General features: G+C 41.5%; 1 protein-coding gene across 1 annotated transcript; it reads left to right on the top strand.

Annotated features, from left to right (window-relative positions):
• The first annotated feature begins 1,418 nt into the window (after positions 1-1,418).
• On the top strand, positions 1,419-24,490 carry REC114 (REC114 meiotic recombination protein). Its single transcript, XM_074156033.1, has 6 exons — positions 1,419-1,592; positions 2,079-2,168; positions 15,195-15,278; positions 19,507-19,719; positions 21,675-21,743; positions 24,329-24,490. The coding sequence occupies exons 1-6, from the start codon at positions 1,419-1,421 to the stop codon at positions 24,488-24,490; spliced, it is 792 nt and encodes a 263-aa protein (XP_074012134.1).
• The last annotated feature ends 10 nt before the right edge of the window (positions 24,491-24,500 follow it).

Raw genomic sequence — 24,500 nt, 5'->3', positions numbered from 1 at the left:
AGGCCCACACTGTATTCCCTGTTTCATTACTGATTTTTCCGGATGACCTTGTCAAGTCATTTAATGCCTTTCGGCCTGTGTTTCCCTATCTGCAAAACATTCAGATAAACACCTTCCTTTTGAAAACACTGCAAAATTGTTTACTACGGAAACAGTTCCTCAGATGTTAGTCTGGCTCTCAGGATGTAACATCAGATGAAAAACACAATGGCTACATGACACAAACGTCAACCTAGTATTTTCTAACAGATTAAACCATTGCAGTCTAAGCAATAGGTTAACGTTGTACCTAGAGGTTTTACTTCAGATGAAGTAAAAAATGGTTTTACTTCAGATTAAGTAAAAATTAGGTAGTTACTCATTTCATTTTAACCTTAATCCTATCACCCAAACCAGCATCAGAAGTGCAAACCATAAAGGTAACAAAAGGCAAAAAAGTTGGCATAAACATCATTGTTCTGCTTAGTTTGAGGGTTCTGACTATTTAGCCAAACTTTGCCTTGATCAAGAATGCGCTGCTGGCAGTAGGTAACACTTGGAACTGGCATTAACCGGCAGAGTACCCTCAAGCACGCAGGTGGTTTAACGGCAGCTAGTGGTGACCAGCATCCCTGAGTCCATCCAGGTCAGGAGACTCATGCACATCTTCCTGAATAGTAACTGCCTCTTCCATGCCCCCTCAATGACCTTGGCTGGCTAATGCACAGGTTTTTATCGTTAATGGGCCAAGATACATACTATAAATGGAATACCTAAGTGCAGTCTTATTATGAGTCATTTCACCATCACTCTATTTCTACAGAAAGTGTAGCATTACATAATTCTAGGAGCAACCTCTTAACAGAGAGGAAGCAAAATAGGAAGGGAGAGGAGTGCAATTTCATTTATCCAGCTGTACACACCTAGGCTGGCTAACAACATGCAACACACACTGAAAAGATAGCAGCTGTTTGACATTTAACACAAATCCCACTTCAGGTACCACAAATGCACTGTTGGAAGTTCTGTGAAGTGAGAACCTTACACTAAGCACCTTACACTAAGAAATGAAAAGGCAACTTCGAGTTTTGGACAACTTTTTACAGGGACTTGGACATATTTCACCTGAGGAAGGATGAATGCTGATATCGTGGCCGGCTTCCACAGGCATTTCACTGAGTGTGGTAACGGACCGCTGGCGGCTACACCATCGCCTCCTTCGCTCCGCACAGCCCTGACACCCTCCGCTCACTCCAGACAAAATGGCGGCCGCGCGTGCCCCGGGCTCCGCACTTATCTTCCCGCCTCATCCGGAGGCTGCCCTCTGATTGGTGAACAAGTCCCCCACGCGCTCTCTCTTCCCTCCTATTGGCTCCTACTTCCCGCTCACCTCCTGCGGGCCCGCCGCCGGCGCCGCGCTTCCTCTCTTCAGGGTAGGGATGGCGACGGCGGGCAGCGGTCGTAGCTCTGGGCCAGGGCAGGCCTTGGCGCCGGGCGGCGCTGGCGACACCTCCCTCCTCGGCAGCGCCACGACGTGGCCTTTGAAGCGCTACGGCCGCTTCCTACCCCCGACGGACGGAGACGGTGAAGGGCAAAACACCTCCTCTTGGAAGGTGACGGGCGGCGCGGGGTTGGTTTTGCTTTAACTGGGGTCTAGGAGGCCGCTGTATAGCAAGCAGTAATAAGCAAGGCCTTTGCAGGTGTCCTTTTGCAAGTCCACAGCTAATGCAGGAATCAGGAGAGATTTTGCTTCATGAATTAATGTGAATACATTGATGATCTGATAGTTAGGGACCTGGGTTTTTTTTATTCCTTCCATCAGCAGTGACCTGCGGTATTAAAATCTATAGATTGAGTTGGCAGAGTCCAGATGGTTGTTTAAAATAGTTAAATCTGTACATGGAGTTATAATTAGTAAAAAATTCTTAAATAGGCCTCCTGTCTTATAGGAGCGGAGGGCAAGTTGTGTCACTGAGAGGTAACTTACACACCTGACTTTTAGCACTGACCTTTTGAAACCTCTTATATTGCACTAGAAATGGAAAATGTAGATTCTGTGCTTACAGGGCTAGATTTTTATTTTGTCTATCTCTTTAAAGGTTTTTGAATCAAATGAAGAATCAGGCCATCTTATCCTTACCATTGTTGTATCTGGCCATTTCTTTATTTCCCAAGGACGAACAGTACTGGTAAGTTTCTCATGTATAAAGAACGTTTCTCCTTTCATGTTAACATCACTGTTAACTTCATTTCCCTTCTCAGCTTCGTGTTCCCTCCCACGGAAGGGAAACTGACAATTTTATTTTGCTCATGGAAATTCTCATGTCCTGCTTTCTCTACGTTTGTCAGAATAATACTAAATGCATTATTTCATACTGAGGAACAGTGTTTCTTCTGTGGCTCTAAAAATCTAAATTCAGACGTATACTAAGTGCTGATGATGTTGAAAGATATGTGGGTTTTTTCAAGATTTTTCTCCCTAAGAAAACAGAAAATACACTGTTAAGAAATAGATAAAAATGTAACTATAATTTCCTATAAGATTTGCTATATGACTGAGCTGGTTTCTTCCCAATGACCTGTTAGTATTTTGGTTTTGATAATTTGTTTTATCAAAGGATATGGGTTTTTTTGATGTTGGGTAATGTGATCTAACACACAACTTACATTCATGGAGACAAAACAACAACTTCAAAGTTGTGTCAGCTGCTTTTCCTGTAGCCTGTGTGACCAGCAACTAAACTGTAAAGACTTGACAGTGACACTGAAGAGGTCACACCAGAAACACTCCCTCTAGAAGGAGTTGGTTTGATGCTAGTGACAGAGAAGGCCTGTGCTGGAGAGTGGAATCAGGTGTGTTCAGTACATATTGCTTATACTCAGTGATAATAACCAGTGGAAATAAATATAATAGATATAATAATATCTAAATATAAAAAAGGCTGATAAAGATATTAGAAAGCTATTACAAACCACTGAAAGATGCTGCAGTGTTACAATAACAGAGCCTTTTTTTTTTAATACATAATTTATAGGAGAGTATGTTGTAGCTTTAAATACATATAAGCTTATAAATTAGTTTTTGCCATGCCTCTTAAAAGGTCTGAAACTTAAAGAAATATCTTGTAAGTATAGGAGGAGAACCACAGATACACTCACAGGCCAAAAAAAAATTCAAGGGTGTTAAGAATTTTGACTAGATAATGAATGAGCTAGTAGAGAACTGTCAGTCTGGCTATACCTCGTACGAGACATGGTGGCTCACAGATTTTGTGAGGACCAGTTGAATGTTCTTGGACAAGGTAAAAATGGAACATGGGAAGTATTTCAGCAGTTGCGCTGAATAAGAAAAAGGAATGGAGTAATTGAAAGTCCAGATAGGTAAAAGAAATGCAACTGAAATGAGACTTGCTGCCGTCTCTGGCCAAATTCAGCTTGGAAAGAATCAGTGCAGGATGCACTTCTCCTGGTGCTGGTCCTATTTTCAGTGTCCCCATGAGATGGCTGTAAGTGTTTAGTAACTAGCAGATTGCTACTACTTGATAGAATGTCCTTGAAATAACAATATAAAGGCTAACTGAAAGTAAGCTTTAATAACAAACTAAAGAGCAAAGAAGGCACAGGCAAAAACTGTAGCCCTTCAAAGACTGTGCCTGGCAAAGACTGAATCTGGCAAGTAACAATGGGCAGATAACGTGTGCTGTCGTAAGGGATGAGTGCGGGAAGTATAAGAAAAGCTTTATAAAGACTTGGCTGAGAAAAGCACTTCCTTGCAGCTCTTGGGTTTAGTGGCTAGTGAAGCTTTCAGGCAGCTGCCTTGCTTGAAATGCCAGATGAGGAATTTCTGAGGTCTATAAGGTCTGATGCAGCTTCTAAGAGACACTGAAATATTGCAGTAACGATTGCAGCCTAAGAATAGTGCAGAATAGAGGTGGAAGAGACATGCTTGGCAATTGTGACTGATACCTGATACTGAGAGTTTAAAATTTAAAAAAAAAAAAAAAGTGGCTGTTTTATTAAAAAACAAAACATATTTATTTTGGCAATGCCAAAATTCTATACCACCCTTAAGGCCAATACCACCAACGTCTTACTAAGCTTTAGAGAAAGGGTGTACAAAACCGGTGTCATGCATTTTAAAACCTGATTGTCAATTCTTTTGGGTGGACTTCTTCAAGTTCATGTCATTGGGATCACTCTGCAGGCGTGTTCTGTGCAGACAGAACTAACCTAGTGTGAAATGCATTGATACAACATACCTTATGCCTATTTATATTTCTCAGAGGCTGGAGCAGTTGCTGTCTTCCCTCCATTCCTCTTAAGGCTCGCTGAAAAACCTAGCGAATACCCAATCCGCTAGTCCTGACCATGAGTGGGCATCTGCAGAATTATATTAGGTTTCCTGTTTACAAGGGATTTGGTCCAGCACATCTGGCTTGGCTTTACTGCTTAGGCGTGTTCCTTAAGCACATGCCCTCCCAGAAATGCGTCCTTTTTCCCAACACTACATAGTGATAAAATTCTTCTTCCTAGGACAGGCCCAATTTACAGGTATCTCTTTAGTATTTGAAGAACGGTCTGTGGGATCTCTTTAGGAAAGCAGCCGGTGCCATCAAACAGAAAGGTGATGCATAAAAAGGACAGCACACCCAGTGATGCTGTTGGCCAGTAGCTGATAACAGCAGTGATATCAAAGTAAGTATGACCATTGATCTCTGAATGGTTTTCAAGTAGCAGGCAGGACACTAGAGACTTGGTATCATTGTCCAAGGACAATTTATACCACGGTCTTTGGACAGAAGTCTTCTAAGGCCTGTTGACAGCTGGATGTGGACAGCAGGAGCAGCTTACAGCGCAGTAGACTCCAATCTAGCCAGAATGGCACAGGCCACTGGTGAAATTCTGCAAACTCCTTATCAAGGTGCCGTATAACACAAACGTTGCAATATTGTGCAGTCTGTGTTATTGCTGTAGAAATAATCAGACTGTAGAAATGGTTAATCTCACTGGTTCCATCTCCCTCTAGTCTCCAGCTCTCAGGAGTTGTCAGAAACCTGTCACAATATTTAAACAGGCTTTGCATGACTAAGTACATATAGTTCTTTTGAACCTGTCACGGACCAAATCCTCTCAGTGGGGCTCTATTAAAATGGACATTTTGCCTCGGCGGATAACGCTCAAGTTTCTGCTCCAGAGGGAATGTATCAAGTTTGATAGAATGTACTTGTTGGAATAATTCAGCTCGTGTTGTCACTTTGTACACTGATTTTTCCTTGTTGGGCTGGGCTACTGAATATTTCCTTTTTATTGCCAAGGTGTTCTCCAACACGTACATGCTGCCTTACTTGCATTGAAATTCCCTCTGCTGTACTTACAGAAGTGTTTCTTGCTATGTAGTAACTGCGTCCTTTAAGTTGTTGATGTCTAGTCTTTTGATCTATCTTCTAATCCCTACTTTTCAGACCTTTTGATGTAGTACAGGCTCCTGGTTTTGAGGGAACTGGATAACAATTATTGCAGCTTTATGCCTTGTACCTCTGCGTAGGAGCACAGTGAGGCACGAGATCTGTCACAGGGACGCCTTTTCCTTCTCAACTTGAATAACAATACTGTATTTTTGTAAGATTTCTGTGGATGAATAATAAAGGTGTATTTTCTCCTCTAACAGTAATCCAAGAAAGAACTGAACTGCTAAGTAAATTCAAGCATTCATGTTTCTAACTTTTTTTTTTGACTGCAGCAGTAATGATAGAGCAGGAATCCTTACCCCACTCCAAGAATTTTAACATGATCATCCTAAGGAATAGGGTTTTTTTTAAAAAAAAAAAGTTTTCATCCAGCATATGTAACAAAGAAAACTTATCAATGGGATGCTTTTAAAATGGGTCCTACTATAGAATGATACATTTTTCTCTATTCTGGTTTAAAATTGGCAAGGAATGTAGTAAAATCAGTGCATTATTAGATACAAACTATCTTGGTTTGTACCTTCTATTTTCTTGAGGAAGATGAAAGTCAGAGTGCATCTGTTCTTCAGTGGTGTGTGCATTTTACAAAAGCCAAAATGAACCTTTTTAGGTGCTAGCAAGCTGTCTTATGCTGATAATACTCTGGGTGGATGCTTTTTAAAAAGTCCAGCAAAAAAAAAAAAATCAGTGTCACATACTGAAAAGTGTGAACTTGCAGACTTTGGCTGCTTTCTGTTGCACGTAGAACTTTTCTTTGTTCATTCTTCTGCAGTGAACAGTGATGTTAAATGAACGAACGCTTGTCTGAACTCTGTGTTTGTCAGCTTCGTAGTTAGTTTCTGCTAAACTTAGCTCGGTTGGTTTGAAAAAAAGAGGAGAGAGCTTTTGTGTGAGTTATTTACTTAGTGAATCATCTTTGGTGTCTACCTTTCAGCTATGTACAATATTCACAACTCCATTTGCACAAAACTGAGGTGAAAGAGTTATGTAGAAATGGAAATCTGTATTTCATTGATGGTTGGATTAATGTGCTCCATTCTAGGAAGAATATTCAAGTGTTCCTGACTTGCTATAAAAATATTTTCTCTATAATGGATGTATTTATATATTCTTTTAGTCTATTTTATTTTCTTAAAGCAGGAGTGTTAAGAAAATCTTTTCCTTAAAGAATGCTAGCTATTTAGAGCCAGGTGAGACTATGACTTGTTCTATGATCCATTTCTAAGAACAAAATATTCACATATCCTAACAACTAATTTTTTTAATACATGGAAAAGACTACAGAATTATTTTAATGAGCAATAAAATAATAGACTATTTAATGTATTCCCTCCTAGCAATCTTTTCACTAATTGCAGTTGAAATACTATTTTCTTGCCCAAAAGAATGCTACAACATATACACTGAGTCCCAGTGCTTCTAAAGCAGGCAGATCAGTATGTACCTTGTGCTGTGGACACTGCTACCTGGTGAGGTGCCCTAGGTTTGAAACAATTCCTTACAGTATCTGAGAAGGCTCCAGAACTGGTCATTGATGGTCATACTTCCATGCCACTATCACAAATCATTGTGGACTTGTTCAGCGTTTCCATCAGTTGCTCAAATTAAAGAAATTATTTATTTTAATGGGTAAACTTTTGGGGAATGGGTAGGCGTTTGAGATCGCTTTAAACATTCTTTAATGATGCTGCCAGAGACATAACTTGAAACTGTCTTAACAAGGAAGCAACTGCCTTCCTTTTAAAATACAATCTGCTTCTTATGATCAGCCAAATGGAATGAAGAGGAGGGTAAATGGAACTTCAAAGCGTGGAACATAAAAATCCCTAATGTGTGATGCGAATCAAATGATGTCTTGGTTTGGTTGGGTTTTTTTTTTTGTTGTTGCTGTTTTAAACAAAGTTCTTCATTTGGAATTAAATTACATAACATATTTTTAGGACCTGTTTTTGCTCAGTGTTGCCTAACAGACTGCATATTTTACGGCAGAAAAACCTCATTCTTGCATCCTTTAGATAATGGAATTTTAACAGGAATATCTCATCAGCATCTCTGTCGACTTCTGGCCATACTCTCAAGATACATCATGTTCTGTTTACCACAACTGTTATTTCCTCTGCCTCTTTCAAATCAACACGTCATGACAATTATATTTTGGTGTTTTATTCAGTGAAATTAATTCCCGTGCTAGAATTCGTAATATCCTACAAATTAAACAAATTGAAATTGTGAAGAGAACTTCTTTAATAGGATAAAATTAATCCAGAGTAATTGATTTGTGACCCGATCTTCAAAAAGTGTAGACTAAATGTCCTTAGTGCCCTCCTGGTCCCCTCATGACTTCTAATAAGCTAACAGTGCTTAGGATACAGTAGATTCTAGCTCATTAATTAGGCAAGCATTCAGCAGACGTTCTCGATGCTCTCTTTGCAGTGCCTGAAACTTAGGCACCAAATTTTGGAGATGATATTCACAGCAGTGCGTTGGGTAGACCAAGGTCCCTGTGCAATAAATGAGGCCATTTAACGGAAGCAGAGGGAAGCGAGCGGGTTGCTAATGCTACTTAGTAGTGGTACATTGCAAAGCTAGAGGAAGGCTGGGGTTATTTTTTTTTAATCAACAGTTCTACGATTGTTATTTGAAAGAGTAGAGGGAATTTTAGTTTTATTGACTTAGCACCGCAATCGTAACTCAAAAATGTCAATTTCGGTTTGTTCATTTAAGTATGTGCTGTTGATATGATTGCTTTGGACAAGCTGAATATCCTTCTGCATTAGCTTCCCCATTTATATTTGGTATAATGATACATTCCTGTTGTATAATGACTGTGTATCTGTGATTGGCAGCAGTAGAAAGGTCTAAGGGGTTCTGCTCACAGGGGTTCTGATCTTTTCTCTTGCCTCAATTCTTCTAAGCCCGACAATTAGAATAGTTTTTAAAAAGTAGTAGTTAATGAAATGTACTTACCCTAAAGTTAAACATATGGTATTGATCTAGGGAAGTATATATTTTGTATCAGGAATTAAAGAAATTGCTTGACTTGACTTCCTAATGGGATGCCCTGAAGAGCTTTACCCAGGTAAACCCATGAGCATCCAGCTCACCTCTCTAGGTCCTTGGTCAAGTGTCACTGTTCTGAAGTGTATTTTAGGAAGAATTTCAGGCACTCAGTACGAAATATCAAGGTTTGTCTCAAGTTAGGGGCTTATCTTTGCTGTTCACTCCTTCAAGGGGTGGTACTTTGTACCTGTCTATGGGGAACTCTTCTAGAGAGCTGCCACCTGGCAGCACGGGCTCCTGCACCCAATGCTTTACGCTTTGGCAAAAGACATTCCTCAGTTGCTGAGTCCCAGATTTGTGGCTGTGTGTCTCCTGTAGTTGCTACTTCATTTAGCTTTCCTGCCTCTTTAGAGACAGAGCACTCTGTTTAATGAGTTTGACCCTGATGTGTTCTTTTTCCACAAACAAACAAGCTTAATAGCAAGATTTAAGATGTAGCTTCTAAGAGATTGGGGGTGGAAAAAAAAATTGCATGCAAAAAGATAATGCAGAGCTTAACATCCTCTCATTCTTTATTCCAGTTAGCTTGCTGGCTGCCTGCCTTGGATGGTGGGGGGTTTTTTTGGCCTTTCACCTCTTTCCACTTCCTAGTCTATATTCTGCAGATCTGTTTGTGATGGCTAATGCTTACACTAAGATCGAAGTTAGAGAACGTGGTTTCTTCTGTGCTCTTGCCTTCCCAATGATGCTATACATGACACATTTGCATACTGACACATGGCTTGGAAATTTTCTGCTTTCCCCGCTCTACACGTTGTCGTGTTTGGGGCTTATTTTTTTGTCACTCCGACACTCCTACTCTCAACTCAGTTTTCAAGACGGCTCATGCTGTGGGAATAAAAACTAATGTATTTGGCCTTATTTAGATCTTGAGGAAAGATACTAGTAAGGAAAATTTCTACTTCTAGGTGTGCTACAAGGTAATAATGAAGATTTGATTGGAATTATGTTTAAAGTTTAATTTTCACAACTTTAAGCTGGAATTACAATTTTATTCTACAGTCTTTAATGACAGGAAGACTTTTCAATTTTTTAAGTAGTTTTCGTAATTTTAAAAGTGTAGAACGGCAACTCATTCCCTTTTGGGAAGGCAAGAAGTTAAAAAGTAGTATTTTTCAGACAGATGCAAGCATTTGATTTATAATCTGTACGTCAAGTTTCAAGCAAACACTTGTGAATATGTTTTCAAATTTTACTTAGTTTTCTGAGAGCATCTCAGTTTTGCCTCTACTTTAAGTGTTCATTGTAATACTCGAACATGTTACAAGCTTTTTCAGACTGTCTGTTCTCACATCCTTATTTTTACTGTCTCTTGAGATAATGGTTAATAACAGTCTTCTCAACTATAATATTTCTATTGTTGCAGGCTTTTATCAGATGTATTAACCTGGAAATAATACTGCCATTCCTTCGTTGCCGAATTAGTCACTTCTGAGAATAAGCAAGGTGTTATTCTGTATAAATGTTAAATAATAATAGTACCCAATATATTAGAGGTGAAAAATGTTGGTGTTTGTAACTTAACAAATCACGCTTAAAATGAAGATAGCGACTGTTATTTCTGAAGAGATTTCTGACTGTAGCGTACATCCTCAGCATGGTGAGCAGCCCCGGGGAGTTGTGGATGGGATGACGCAGGAACAGGGCAGTGCTTCTCTCCGTCTGCAGAAAAGAGCAGGTTGCTGAAGCCATCCCTTCTGGGTTTTTTCACCCTTCCCCAGAAAAACGCTTTGCCAAATCCCTTCTTTTGCCCTGCAAAGGCACCAGGAGGTGTGCTGTGCTAGTTTTGCTCCCTGGTTGTGTCTTGGTAGCTTCCCTTGGGAAATGATTGGCTTTGAGGAACTGTCACAGGTGTAGGAGACGGCTGTGGTTTCTGGGGAATTGTGTACCATGGTGCTGCACAGCCTGAATCGGAATGGGGCGAGCGGGACATTGTCTGAGTCCTTTAGCTTTTCTCTTCTGCCATCTTGCTTCATTATCAGACAAGACCACTCTGGCAGCTATGCACTGGGATATTAATTAATACAATGAAATTCCTTTGATCTCCTGCTGAACTCATCATTTCTTGCAAATGCATGTTCCCGGTCTGTGGGATACCCAGCTGACTCCTTAATCCGTTACATTATACAATGCATACATCCATCCTCAACTGTGAACTCTGAGAAGACTCTTCTATTTGCATTTCATGAGCCTATTGTAAGTGGCAGCCAAAACTGGAGTATGTGTGTCTCTGTGTGTGGCATTCTGGGGTTCTGTCTTTTTTAATATTGGTTGTAATTTAAGGGCAGAGTGTATAGTGTTTGTGGCAAAAAGAAAGTTTTTCTTCTGAAGATATTGCTTACACATAGTTCAGTTTCATTTCAAAACATGTCTCATGAATGAGTGTATCCAAACTGATTGATGCAAGCCAGCATAGCTGAACTGTTACACAAATAACATTTCTTTAATATATATATTAATTTTAGTTAGGGTTACCCAAAGGCCTTGCAATCTAACATAAAAGGGATAATCTGTTCCTGTGTTCATATGTTGCTTAGCAGCACAGGGTTTCTAGATGATACAATCATAAAAATATTCATAAATAACATGCAATACCTTCCAGCGTAGATCACAGGCCTCGTTATCCAGCAGCTTTTTGAATGCTGAGATGTAAAATCGGAACCAAAGTACTTCCCAGTTAATGACAGACTAGATGGCTGTAAGGCTGGACCAGCGTTGGCTTCTCGGCCTCATATAAGGTGTGGTCGCATTTCGCCTGCTTCCAAAATATTTGGGAAATGTCTTGCTTTGTTTTCTCCTTCAGCTTAATTCCTCTCAGGGTCCTCCCTCTGAGAAACTTAGATATTTGTCAGAGATGTATGAAACTGTATTCCTTTAATAGTTTTGTTACAAATATGATCCTGGAGAATGACACAAGGAGAATATGCATGATTGAACGCTAATGATCATACTTAGAGAAGCACTGCCATTTATCTCTTCAGATTGTAAACATTTGAGGTCTTATGTTCCTGCCCAGTTCTAGGTTCCCTTTTTGTCTATATTCCTGATTAATCTTATACTGCCATCTGTCTCTGCTCATGCCCAGTGCTGCTTAGCAATGCCCGGTTCTGATTGTAAAGCACCTACGGATGGTGCCTGCTTAAGGGCAACAGCAACCACAGCTGCTTTGGTCTTTATTTCTGTCACTGTGGTGGCAACAGCAGCAATTGGGAGGGACTACTACTTCTTTCTTTGTCAGTGCATCTGTCCAGAGCAGATTTAGAGCCAATTCATTATCTAGAGAAAGACACAAATGGATTGCAATCTCAATATATTGCCATATATTTCAGGATATACACCATATATGCATTCCAGGATATATTGCCATGCAGGTTCCAGGGTCTGCCTCATGCCTAGCTCCTGGATGAGATCCTCTCGACTTCAAGCGATGGAACAAGGGACAGATTTATTGTGGTTGTCCTCCTTGTTGCTCCGAATTCATTTGCCTGACTTCATACGCAGATTCATAACTATTTAATTGTTGATTGTCATTGTTAAGAAGAATCTATTTTGTCTTAATTCAGACAGCCTCAAATACAGCCTATGCTGACTGCGGCAACATGGAAAAGCCATGAGGAACAAAATACACCTTAATGTGGTACAAAATCAGGCTTATTTGCTGCTTAGAACTTAGAAAATGTAGAGGATCCTGACTGTAATGACAATTACTAACGTAAACAATTTAATGATGGAGTTCTGCAGACCGGAGTTAGTCTAAAACATTCCCTCTCCGTTTTCAGGTAGCTTGTTTGTGCCAAAGCAGAGCTCTCTTGTATTGCTCAAGTCCTGCACTGAGTTTTTCTATTTGGTTTAGCTATTCTTAGTTATTTGTTTCTGCTTGGTAATACACAATCAACCAAAGGTGCAAGAGGAAAGGAAATATTTTCTGCATGGTTTTTCAGTTAATTACACGTGAAGTAAATTAAATTTCATTTAATCAAATTTTGGGGTTGGAGGTGAATAATTAGGAGTACATAAATAAAAATTCCAAGTGTTGGTTTTTTCCAGCTTGCTTTACCTCAGAAACAGGACATAGAAAAGGATGACAACCTTGGAAATGTGAATAAAGTAGTTGGTGGGAAAGTTAAACATCGGCTGCCTTTTATGATTTCTTTGAAAACAGTTATTATTTTAAGGAGACAACATTTGTTCAACCCACATCTTACAGTGAAAGGAAAAACACTATAAAAATAGACTTATATGGGAACAGCTATATTTAAATAAACACAGTTGGTGTGTATCAAATCCAGTAACTGTTTGAAACGAACAGAGTAAGCACAAGTGGCCACAAGTTAAAGCGGCCCCAGTGAAAGAATGAGATGTTGGGGTTGCTTCACTAACAGCATTTTGGGGCTCGGTAGTAGCATCAGAGGAAGACCAAGCAGCAGTGGAGAAATTCCTTGTGGCAGGAAGCACTAAGCATATAGGTATATTAAAAGATGTTCAACATTTGCAGCTTTAAATGAGAGAAATAAGTCCGTGTGCTGAGATGAAATTCACCTTTTGTTAGTTTGTGTGTATTTTCACTCCAAACAGTGAGAACATTTACTTTCAGATTATTTGTATAAACATCAAGAATACACCCTTTCTGGAAGGGACAGTATAAAATACTTTTCTTGCTTTATATATTCCAGTTCTACGTAGCCCATCTTTCTGTTCTGACTTGAGACCCTGTCCCCTGCCCTGTTCAAACTCTTCTGTGTGTTTTCTGCAGCCAGTTGTTCCCCTCGAGGAGTGCGGTCAGCTGTGCCTCACTCTAACTTCCATCCTGGTTTCCTTGCTTGCTTCCTCAGCAGGTTCCTTCCAGCAAGCAGCACCAGCACAGCACACGCTGATAAGCAGCGGAGATGGATCTCACTCCACGTCTCCTCTAAAGTACTTCTTGTGTACACAAACCTGCATTTTTGTGTTTTATACAGCCATGTTCTCAGACCTCTTTGCAATGCACATGCACAATTAATGCTGATTTTTTCCTGGCACAGATACTGCTCTCTATTTCCAGGCTGTTGGCATGACCGAAATTTCTTGACTTCTGACATAACTTTCTGGTGTGCACAATCGCCAGCTTGACTTGCTGATGTTTTTCTATTTTCAGCACTAAACAATATTGTGGGGCCAAACTCTGCACAGCTATGGATGTCTGGAGCCAAATTTCAGGGATATATTCTGCCATGCAATTGGAAACATGATGTGTGAGGAGCTACTCATTATCCTAGAAATGTTCTAACAGTGCTGCCTGCTTTTCTTAAAATACTAATCTCATCTCATTCCTCAGGCATTCTGCTTAGTATCTTCTCTTCCCCCCGCCTTTTTCTTCCTCCAAAACTTTAATGTCCACATTCCAAACTTTTACCCTCTCTGTATAAAGGCTAAAACTTTTTTAGCCTGTCTATATAATTGTATTGTGTAATGACTGGAGAACGCTGACTTGCCAGGAAAGATGCCGTTTCTGTTGCAAGGTCCATCATTTGCAGTTTGTCCCTCTTTCCAGATTCCTTTACTAATTCCTGTAACAGCAGAGGATAACTTGGTGCTTCCCGTCAGTTACAAAGTGAGGCCTTTCACAGCTTGGCAAGTCCTACCTGGAGATGTTTTGGGAGCGTTCAGAGCAGACAGACACGCTGTGAGTGACTGGCCTGTCCTACCTGCTGTCAGCTCCTGTGTCTACAGCTCAGAGGAAAATCCTTCTCTCCCTCTGACCCCAAACCTTTTGGGAATGATGTCTGTCTTACACTCTGCAGTCCATCCTGGCAGGCGTCTAATCAGCTGTGTGTCTGTTGCCTGCCTTGCCTTTGCTTCAACTCCTCAATGCTTTCTAGACATTCCTCTCCTAAAAGTTCAGTTAAAAATCTACACACGATTGCTGCATGAGACTGTAAAGACAGTGAGTGCCTGCATGCTGAGAGAGCAGTGTCTTACTGAGGTGACCTGTACCAAAATAGGATGGCAGATGGTTTCCCAGCCTGGACCTGCGTAAGGTGGATAATAACTCTGGAAAAAACACACTGCTGGTGGCCCGGGATGGACTCGACTTGTGGCTTTTGACCCTTAGGACACCTATGAAAAGCAGCCTATGCAAAAAGCCACGGTCATTGAAAGCATTAGGAGTTCAGATAGAACAGGTTGGTCATTTCTTACCTGCCCTTCAATTTGTTTGGGTTCCCACCCCACCCCGACTTTGCTGCTAATGACTCTGTGGCAGCCTGTGGGAAGTACCTTGGGAGACACAGTCCGTTGCCTTGCAATTTTTATGTGATGTCTTCAGTTTCCTGGGGTATTTTCACAGAATGTTGAGCGGTCTGTCTTGTTTGAAGAGACTGACAGTTAACACAACTGGAGTATAAAAACATCTTTATCAAGTTATCAAAGCTGCTTCTTGTTTACCCGAGTTCCATCTGGAGAAGATGACTCTCTGGTCCCATTCTTCAGGTTTGCCTGCCCTCTGCTGCCCTCTCGGGCAACTTCATGGGCTGCAGAAGAATTTAAAGCTCTCTGTTGTTTTTTTTTTTAATTATGCATTTCATGGAGACTTTCGTAACGCACACAAATATAAATGTAAAATATATGCAGAAATTGGGATGTACCTTGCCATAGTCTTGTCATCAGAGCTACAGATTCAGATTTAATTCCTGTTCTGCTTTATTTCAGGAAGGCTTTTCATTAATTGATTCCCACAAGTGGTTAAAGATAGTAAGAAGAGCAGACTGCTTGCTGCTTCGTGCGCAGTCAAAGGTAAATCGAGTTGCTTTTAATGTTTCTAGTAGCTAACACAATTCTCTATAAGATTTCTTAGTATTGGATAAATTAAACTAGAAGTTCTGAGATACTGTAAATTGTCTATATAAATTAAAAGGATTCTTTTTCACTCTAGATATAAAACAAGAATGGATTGACTCACCTGATGTCTTTTCTAACTGCTAATGTCTCTTTCAGACTGCTTTTGGAGAGGTAGCTACTGAAACAGCTGGACCGCTATTTATTTTAGCATCTATCTGCTGTGGCTAACAATTAAATAGATGAAGTGATTGTCCTACATGTATGGAAGCTACCAATGAGTCATACTTCACTTAGGCAAACAAATATGTAAGCAAACAATTATTTAGCCATTTTGTGGCCCCTGACACCTGGCACAGCAGCGACAGGCTGGTGCTTCAGGCATTTGGTACTCAAGGCAATGAAAGGGTCCCAGGTTTCTGGCCTGCTTAAAACGGCACTTGTTTGTTACCAACTTCAGTATAAATCTCAGTTTTTTTGGTTCTTAGATGAACTCTGAGAAGTTTCTTACTCATCTACACTGAACATTAACCGGTTTTTTCAGAAACAAAGCCTGTTTCAAAGTAAGACCTCTCCCTTCTCCCCTGACACTTTCTAGGCTTTGTTGTTTCAGCAGAAACAGCTGCCTCTAGTTTAACTAGTCTCTACTTGACAAGAGAATCCATCTCTAAGTTAAAAAGAGGAATTCTGGGAAAAGAGGATGAGCCCCAAGTTCAGTAGCTGCTAGTTCAGAGACCGGTATAATTCTTGGCACCATTCACAGAACTAGTAAGTCCTAAAAACATCTCAAGTATTCTGAGCTGTTCTGGCATTCTCCTCCAACAGGAACTCTGGGACAGGCGGGGTTATTGTAATTGCAGATAATAGCGATATCCGGAATAGCTGAAAACTGTAAAAATTCCTGTTTAGTCGTATTTTCATCTTTTAGCTGATTTCCTCTCTGAAAGACGCATAGGTATTTCTTTATAGGACGTTGCAAAGCAAACAATCTGGTTTGCAGAGGAGAGAATGCCGTGCTAATTGCAAGATAAAAGCAGATGCGAGGCATAATCAATAGTTTAAATCTAAGGACTCATCTTGTTTCAGAGTAAGTCTAGTCTGATGGTGGCACTAGGAGCTGCATAAGTGACTTGAGCTGCTTTAAATTCATTTTCACGCTTGTCTGAAACCAAAACACCTTTGCTTTCTGGTTTTTCTCAGATTCTTACAAAACGTGGGTTATCACTGAAGAAGACTGTTGAGCTGTTGCTGTAATTAGTTCTGATGAATCGGTAGATCACCAGTTTCCGTTGCAGTGAACAGAACCCGTGGCCCAGCACAGCGTTAAGGGATTCTGCTGCGTCTCACAACAGAAAATCAACGTCACGATCACTTTGAGGCTTGAACAAAGCTTGGAAAAGGAGGAATATTAACATTAAATGGATTTAGTGCATCTAACTATTTACTTACCATAAATTCACCTGACTTAAAGTGGATTTAGTGGTACTGCAGCGGTCCTGCAGTACAGTTTCTCTGCTTTACATCCTAAATTGTAGCTGAAGTGCAAAGTCAAGGAGAAGCCATCTAAGCAGAAGCAGGCCAGGTTTTCAAAGCCCAGTTCCTGTGTCTGAGTGCATGGGGCAGCTAAGGGGCATGCACAACTAAATATTACACTATCATTTCTGATTTAGCTTGTGCTCCTTGTGTTTATTTCATTCTCCTTTCAGTTATTTTCTTTCCTGCACTTGCTTTTTTTTGCTGCATGTTACCTGCTTTGCAATTACAGAATAATCCATGTTAAAGAAAACATGAGGTTAGTCACTGGGATCCCGTACTTCAGAAGAAACTGAGTGAACATTAACTGATGGCTTTTTGTAAGGCATTAATTTATAGCAAAACTTACTAATTTCCTAAGAAATATTACTTTAATAGGGCATTGTGGACTTCCAGCTAGCAGAATGAGTTTCTAAAGTATATTTTGAGAAGCTTAATGTTAATATATTTAAGGAAAGAAGATGTGCAGAGAAGATCCCTGTCACAGACCACTAGTGAAGCTCAGCTGTACTAGTGGCAGTTTTATTCCGTGAAGTGCACAGATGTCTAATTCTGCAGCCGTACCTGTCAGACACACACGTGTGTCTCACACTCAGCTGCCTGGCTGTGCCTGCTCCTTACACAGCTCCATCTGTAGTAATCACCTGTCTCACGGCAGTCTTTGATGTGCCTCTATGCAAAAACCTTTTTTATATGAAACAATCTGTCAGCAGTAGCAAGACAAACGTTCTTGATACTCTTGTAGTACATGATTTCCCTTCTTACTGTTTTCATTGAGCTCACCCCCCGCCCCCGGCATGGGAAAAGGTGCAGATTTGATAATCCAAGCGATCTCAAGGTTCTTTAATACTCGGCTCTTAAAATGATAGAACAGTTAGAGTTGGAAGGGACCTTAAAGATCATTGAGTTCCAATCCCCCTGCCCTGGGCAGGGACACCTCCCACCAGACCAGGTTGCTCCAAGCCCCATCCAGCCTTGGCCTCTTGTGTTCTTCAGCTGTTGTTGCCCAGTACTCAGTTTATGCTAAAACTTGACATCATTTTAGCTGAATTTAAGTGCTCTCGCTCTTTCCATAAAGGAAAAAGGTTTAATTTATGAAGTCTATCGTTGTTTATAAACCGCAGCTTTAGGTATTTAACATTCCTTAAGAAAAAGCAGAGGGTGATCCAAATGGACATAGGGATTGTAGGGGTAACTGAAACAAGTTTTCTTTTAAAGTCTCTAAAAGGAATTCAAATAAAGATGCAAGTTACCTTTCTGTCATTTTAATGACAACTCACCTGTCTGGCATATCCACAAATCACTTCTCGGTTATATGAAGCTGACCCAGTTAAGTTGACCTTAGTTAATTAGAGGAACTGTAACTGGGCACTGGTAAAATGAGTGCTATGGTTTGAATTATTTTGACAGTTTTTCCCTTTAAAAGGCACTGAGACAAGCTTTTATGCTTACGGTGTCCTAAAAATCACTTTCTGCAATACAAGCATCTTAAAATAACATGCATGTAAACATACAGGCTGTCATGAAGAGCTGGCTCATCTTTGAGACAAAAATTGTTGAAGTGAAAGGTGTCCTTGCATTGGTGTAATCAGCAGTCTAGCAGCATGTCTAGTCATTAAAAAAATGGTTTTGACATTGAAATCTTGGGAAGGTGAAGACTCAAATAAGCTAGGTTGGGCCAAGGAAAACTTGCTTCTTTTGTAGTACTTTAACTCTGCTTTAAATTCAAAATTTCAAGATCAAACTGAAAGTCTCTTTAATTCACTTCCCGAACAAGAGCATTCTCTAAGTATCTGCCTTACATCAGCTGAACATGCTCAGGAGAAGCTTATCGCATACGACAGGCTCTCCAGCCCTTCCTTTTCAGTGCCTTCCTTTTCAGGGCACTTTGCTGCACCTCATGTACTTATATAAATATATATAAAAAAAAAAATCTGTTATGGTACAGCCCAACAACCTATACTTGGGGTCAGTTCTACCCGGATTTTGTTATTTTATTTTTAGTATTATTTCCCTATTTGGAGTAATGCATTTGAGTTTCTTGCACTCCTAGTCAAAGGGGTCAGTATCTCTCCAAGGCACAGCTGCGTTCAGTGTGAGTGCCAAGCTGAATCTGTAGGTGTAGCTACCACAGGCAGAGCAGGTGGCTCGGTAAGGCTGAGTTTGATGCAGACAGTAACATAAATCCTAAATGGAACATACAGTTCCCAGAAGCTTTTAGTTTAGATTCCAGAGTTGACTTATGCTTGCTTTAGTGCCATTTCATTTTTTTGTCACAAATAACTGCTCAGAGTTGGCATATCCTTATAGATCAGAACTGAATTTCCCTGCTATCCTTGTAAAAACCCTGTCGTCGGCATAAGGTTTGTTCACTTGGCTGGACCTTTAGTTCATTCACAAGTGGCCCCGTTTCACTTACCATTTCCTTGGGCTTTTTAAACAGATTTTCAAACTGGGAATCACGCTCTTGTGGTTTAGCTGCTGGGATAAATTAAGATACAGCAGGGAAAACTTGCTTCTTCGTATCTTAGTTGGTGCAGTGATCCAAAAATGAATCGCCTTCTTGCTAACTATAACAAACAGGAATTTAATTAAATCAAAATAGTTTGAGGGGATTTGCAGTTAATTGAATTTCTCTTTGGTTTCTGAGCAGAATGAATGCCGCATGTTCCGTGTTCAGTTTGGTGGAGACTCCAAAGCCCAGATGCTGGACCACTGCTGCAGCTGTGTTCAGAAACTTGCCGAGTACGTCCCGGTTGAAGTAACGGATGAACAAAGCCAGAAGCTCTGCCCCAGTCTCCCTCAGCCAGCTAACGGCGAAAATCAGGTGAGGGACACGGAACAAAACGCATCGCTACTACATACAGTAAGTAAGAACATATATATAGAAAAATAATCAACTGTAAATGACAGATTTTACTTCTGAAGAAAGTTGCTTGTAACTATGAAACCCAAAATTGACTTTACATACAGGGGAACCTGGTTAGTGAACAGGGCAGAGTTACTCAGCTGCTGAAGCCGGCTACCGTCTTCCCCTTTTCTTAGCCTACCTCAAAAAAAAGTTAATGGAACAGTGCTCAAAAATGGAAGTCTTTGATGCTTTCCACTGAGGTTAATAAACCAGAATAGGGGCAGAGGCTGAGAGATCAATAGTTATCCAAAACCCATGTCTGCAGTTCCATCAGGGTGGATTTCAGCTAAGGCTGCTGGGAAGCACCTGGCAGACTTTCAAATCAATTACACAAGGAAAGAAAAATGATAAAAGCGTCTTTTAAGTAACCATGAATTGTGTTCTCCTTGTGTTTACTACCTGCTCCTGTTTTGCAGTGTTGATAATTGTAAATATGCAGTTGTATCAATTTGAGCTTAACCTGACACATTTAAAAGTGATTTCAGAGTAGGAACAGAATGTTTCCCCTCTCCAAGACAAAGACCTAAGGTAAATGGAAAAGGCAGAGACAGGCTGTTTCTGAGGGTGATTAATTCTTAAATATGTGCTCTTTTGGTTATCCAGAGGATCACATTTACCAGCTCTGAAAACACCCCTGCAGCCAACTCTGGGCTCCCCAGTTCAAGAAGGACAGGGAACTGCTGGAGAGGGTACAGCAGAGGGCTACAAAGATGATGAGGGACCTGGAGCATCTCTCTGATGAGGAAAGGCTGAGGGACTTCGGGCGTTTTAGTCTGGAGAAGACTGAGGGGGGATCTGATCAACGCCTATAAATACTTAAAGGGTGGGTGTCAGGAGGATGGGGCCAGTCTTTTCTCAGTGGTGCCCAGTAACAGGACAAGAGGAAATGGGCACAAACTTGAACATAAGAAGTTCCATCTAAACATGAGGAGGAACTTCTTTCCTGTGAGGGTGGCAGAGCCCTGGAAGAGGCTGCCCAGAGAGGTGGTGGAGTCTCCTTCTCTGGAGACATTCAAAACCTGCTTGGACACGTTCCTGTGCAACCTGCTCTGGGTGGACCTGCTTTGGCAGGGGGTTGGACTAGATGATCTCCAGAGGTCCCTTCCAACCCCGTATCATTCTGTGATTCTGGAACTTAGCCAGGATAGTGCGAGGGTAATGTAATAAAAATATTGGGACCAAGACTGAGGCCTAAAAAAAGAATGTCAAAGCTTCAGCTTTGTCATTTCCATGATAGGACTAGGAAAGTCCTACTCTACTGGACAGTGGAGTAGTGTTTGGTAGAGAAAGCGTGGGGGGAGGGAAAAAATATTGCCATTTTGACTCACACCATTTCCATAAAGGCATCTGGGAGACCTTCAACAGCTGATATTCAACATGTATTGTGTGTTCCTTTAAGCGTGTTACCTCTCCTTTGGGCTTTGCTCATTCCCCCATAAGCTAAAGCAAAGAATGCAAGGAGAGCTATTTAACAGCAGAACGCTATTGAACACCAACACTCAGACTCTTGGTGTTGATAACGCTCTTGCTCCAGAAGTGAAGACTGAAAACCTTGCTCAGAAAATAGAATTGACAGCTTTTCAGTGCTGTGACCCACGGGAAGGAAAAAAAGCCTGCTCCTGATAAGCATTCACACACAGCATTTTTTAAAGTTACTTCTAGGAAGTAGTTTAAAAGTTATCTTAGTTTATACATGACAGTTTAACTACAGGCCCATTATTTCCTGTCTTTCACTTTTAAAGGCTTGAGCAGATGTGCCTTCAGGTTCCATAAAAAGATGCCTTCTTACGGCTTAAGGTGGCTGAGCACATTCTCTTCCCGTTCTCTCTAAAAATGGAAGTACTTCCCTTCTCGCACATGCCCACACGCTGCTTGGTAACAAGCTCTTATTTGCATTTGATATTTTCTAGCCAGATGAGCCTTTACCAGATTCCTGCACAAGCCTTGGAGAAAGAAGATCTGTAACACAGCTAGCACAGGTAAAAAATAAAATAAAATTGAATATTTAGCTCCTGTACCTGAATCTCTGCAGCGCAGAGAGAGCGGAAGCTCTCTCATATGCGGTAAACATCTGGGAAGTGTCTTCTCTGAACATCAGGATCCTCATCTGTACCAACGACACCACAGGATCTTGTGTAATGAACTGGGAAGTAAGTGGCAAAACCAGGTATTTCATGATGTAATTACCCCCTTTGCATAAGAACAACCCACACCCCGACAGCAAACACATACCCAGAGGTCTCATCCAAATAAACGGCTTTGGCACCCTGCAGAAACGACTTTCAACCTACAGTTTAACTGGGAAGTCCAGGGTAAAGCTGTATTTAAAAATAACTGGCAGGTTGTTGCCTCTTTCCTGTGAATTTGGGACTGAACAGAACCAGATGATTGAGGTAAAAACTCTCCCCTTTCCAACCTCTTGTTTTTGTGCAGTTGTTCTAAGGGTTCCCCAGTGGGTCTGTCCAACCCATTTTCTGTAGTGACAGAAGGACGAAATCAATGTTTCTTCACCTCAGTGGCGTCAGGCACAATTCCTGCGCTATTAGAGATCTGTCATCTCTTAAACCCAAAAGCCCCTTCAACACCGCTGTTTTCAGACAGCGGAGCCCGCTGTACCCCCCCTCTCCGTGGCCAGGGCTGTTACACACCCTGCTGTTCGTCCCACACGGGTTTGTCACTGTCCTTGTACAAGGCAGCGAGAGGGATCAAACAAGGCACTTTGCCTTTAACAACTGTATTTTTCGTGACCAATCTCTGCTTTACGAGGCAATGTAAGTCCTTCTTTTATACTGTTAGCTTATCTTATAAAACCTGCTATTTTTTTGGGCCCTGCATAAGGCGAGGGCGTGATACCTGCTTCTGAACAAAGCTTTCTGCTGGCGAGGCCCATGTTTGATCCATCTTTCACTTGAATTACTAATTAATTCCCAGCACAAAAGGACTCCTCGGTGTAGTAGTTTCCTACATCCCTCTCTACTTGGTCAGTTCACCACAACCATGCTCTGAGCTGGGCTCTCCATGCCCTGCCCCACAGACTTGCTGTACAACTTTCTTTCCCCCCACTTCAGCTTCAGAAACAAACCTTTTCTCTGCCCCCCACTCTGGAGTTCACTTTCTCCATTTCCAGCCCTTGAAGAAGCTGGCAGAAGCGCTGCTTTTAAGCATTTTCTTGCAGATTTTTTTTTAAAACAGATACTCAACAGTCTTCCATTTGTGTTTAAATATAATTTTTCTCCAGTCAAGGCTATGGCATGACCCAGGAAAAGAGCAACACCGCAAGGTGAACCAATAGTAAGATTAGCAAAAAAATATTCAGGGTTTTTTTTTTCCCCCTCTCCTCACAAGTGAAACATGGCTCTGCTCCAGCTGCCAGCGTGCCCGGTCCAGCTGCCAGTTCTCTTGCCCCATTTCAGGTTCAAGCAGCAGAAGTTAGGCTCAGTCAGGCCCCAAGAGCAAATCCTGCCTTTCCCAGATGGAGAGGCTTGGTTTAGCCTGTGCAAAGAGGCCAAACCAGGCATTTTCAGGTTTTTTTTTAAAGGCAGATACAGACTAGCCAGCAACACCACCCTTCACCTGGGCTCCTCTGCACATCGTACCCACCTCATCGTGGAAGTAGCATTGCAGGGATTTGCTTTGCTTCTCTCCCCTGCAAAGTACCCAAAACCCACCAATAGCCCATGCTGCAGCTTTAATGACTCCAGCACAGGCGGGTAAAGAGAGTTAAAGGCTGGGAGGGTGGCGAGGTCTATAGAAAGATGGAAAAATGTCAGTACAAACACTGGGTCATTAACACAGAGCACGAATAACGTGGTTCAGACCGAGCAGCAGCCCTGGCTGCAGCGGGGCCTTTGAACTGGGAAGTGACTAGTTCTCTAACGTGACTGACGTGGCCCAGTAAAGTTTTAGCCCAATAACTTACTGGTCCGTGAGACTGGTGCGTTTCTCCTGTGCAGCTATGGACGGGAGCAGCGTCACCTCTGGGTGCTGGGAGACGGTCGGGGCAGTCCCAACCCCGGCACCACTCCTTGGCCATCTCCTGCTCTGCTGCCACTGATTTTATGGCCAAAAGGGACATAGTTCACCCACCACCAAGGGAAAAAGCCAGGAGTTAAATGGGCACTAAAAGGTGTTTTAACCCTTAAAAAAGCCCCATAATTGACTTTTAAAAGTCACCTTGCTAAATTAAGAGCTTAGAACCGCATACCGGCTTATCCCTACACAATCCACATGGCAGTACGTACACTTCCTACAGGATCCTCTTGCACAGAGCGGATATTCCCGAGGAAACCACCTTACCCGGGAAACTGCCATTTGGGATTAAAATAATCACAAAGGGAATTCAAAGTTGCACAGAAGCCACATTGGAATTGAAGCTACCTCTCAGGGAAAATTATACACGGAAATCGTGGGTGATAGAAAGTATTCAAGCAGCACCAATAAGGCAGCTGCATCTTTGTTAAATACTGAACGCTGACGTAGCTGCGTTGTTCCAAAGCCACATAACGTTACCTTTGATGCCTATGGTCAGCACAACACCTTTTGTTTTCCTTTTTTTTTTTCCCAGTCTGTGCTGAGGAATAAGCCCGAGCTCCCCCTGGTGTCCCGGCATCCGGCCTGGTCAGCACAGGAGCTGGGGCCCTTCATTCGCCTCTGCCTCATGGACCAGGATTTCCCAGCTTTTGTGGAAGATGTGGAGAAGGAATTGAAAAAACTCACCGAAGGTTGAGAAATACCAG

Source organism: Numenius arquata, chromosome 11 (assembly GCF_964106895.1).
Source record: "Numenius arquata chromosome 11, bNumArq3.hap1.1, whole genome shotgun sequence".
Classification (NCBI taxonomy): Eukaryota; Metazoa; Chordata; class Aves; order Charadriiformes; family Scolopacidae; genus Numenius; species Numenius arquata.
The sequence above is the reverse complement of the archived record's forward strand: the minus strand, read 5'-3'. Positions and strand labels throughout refer to the sequence as shown.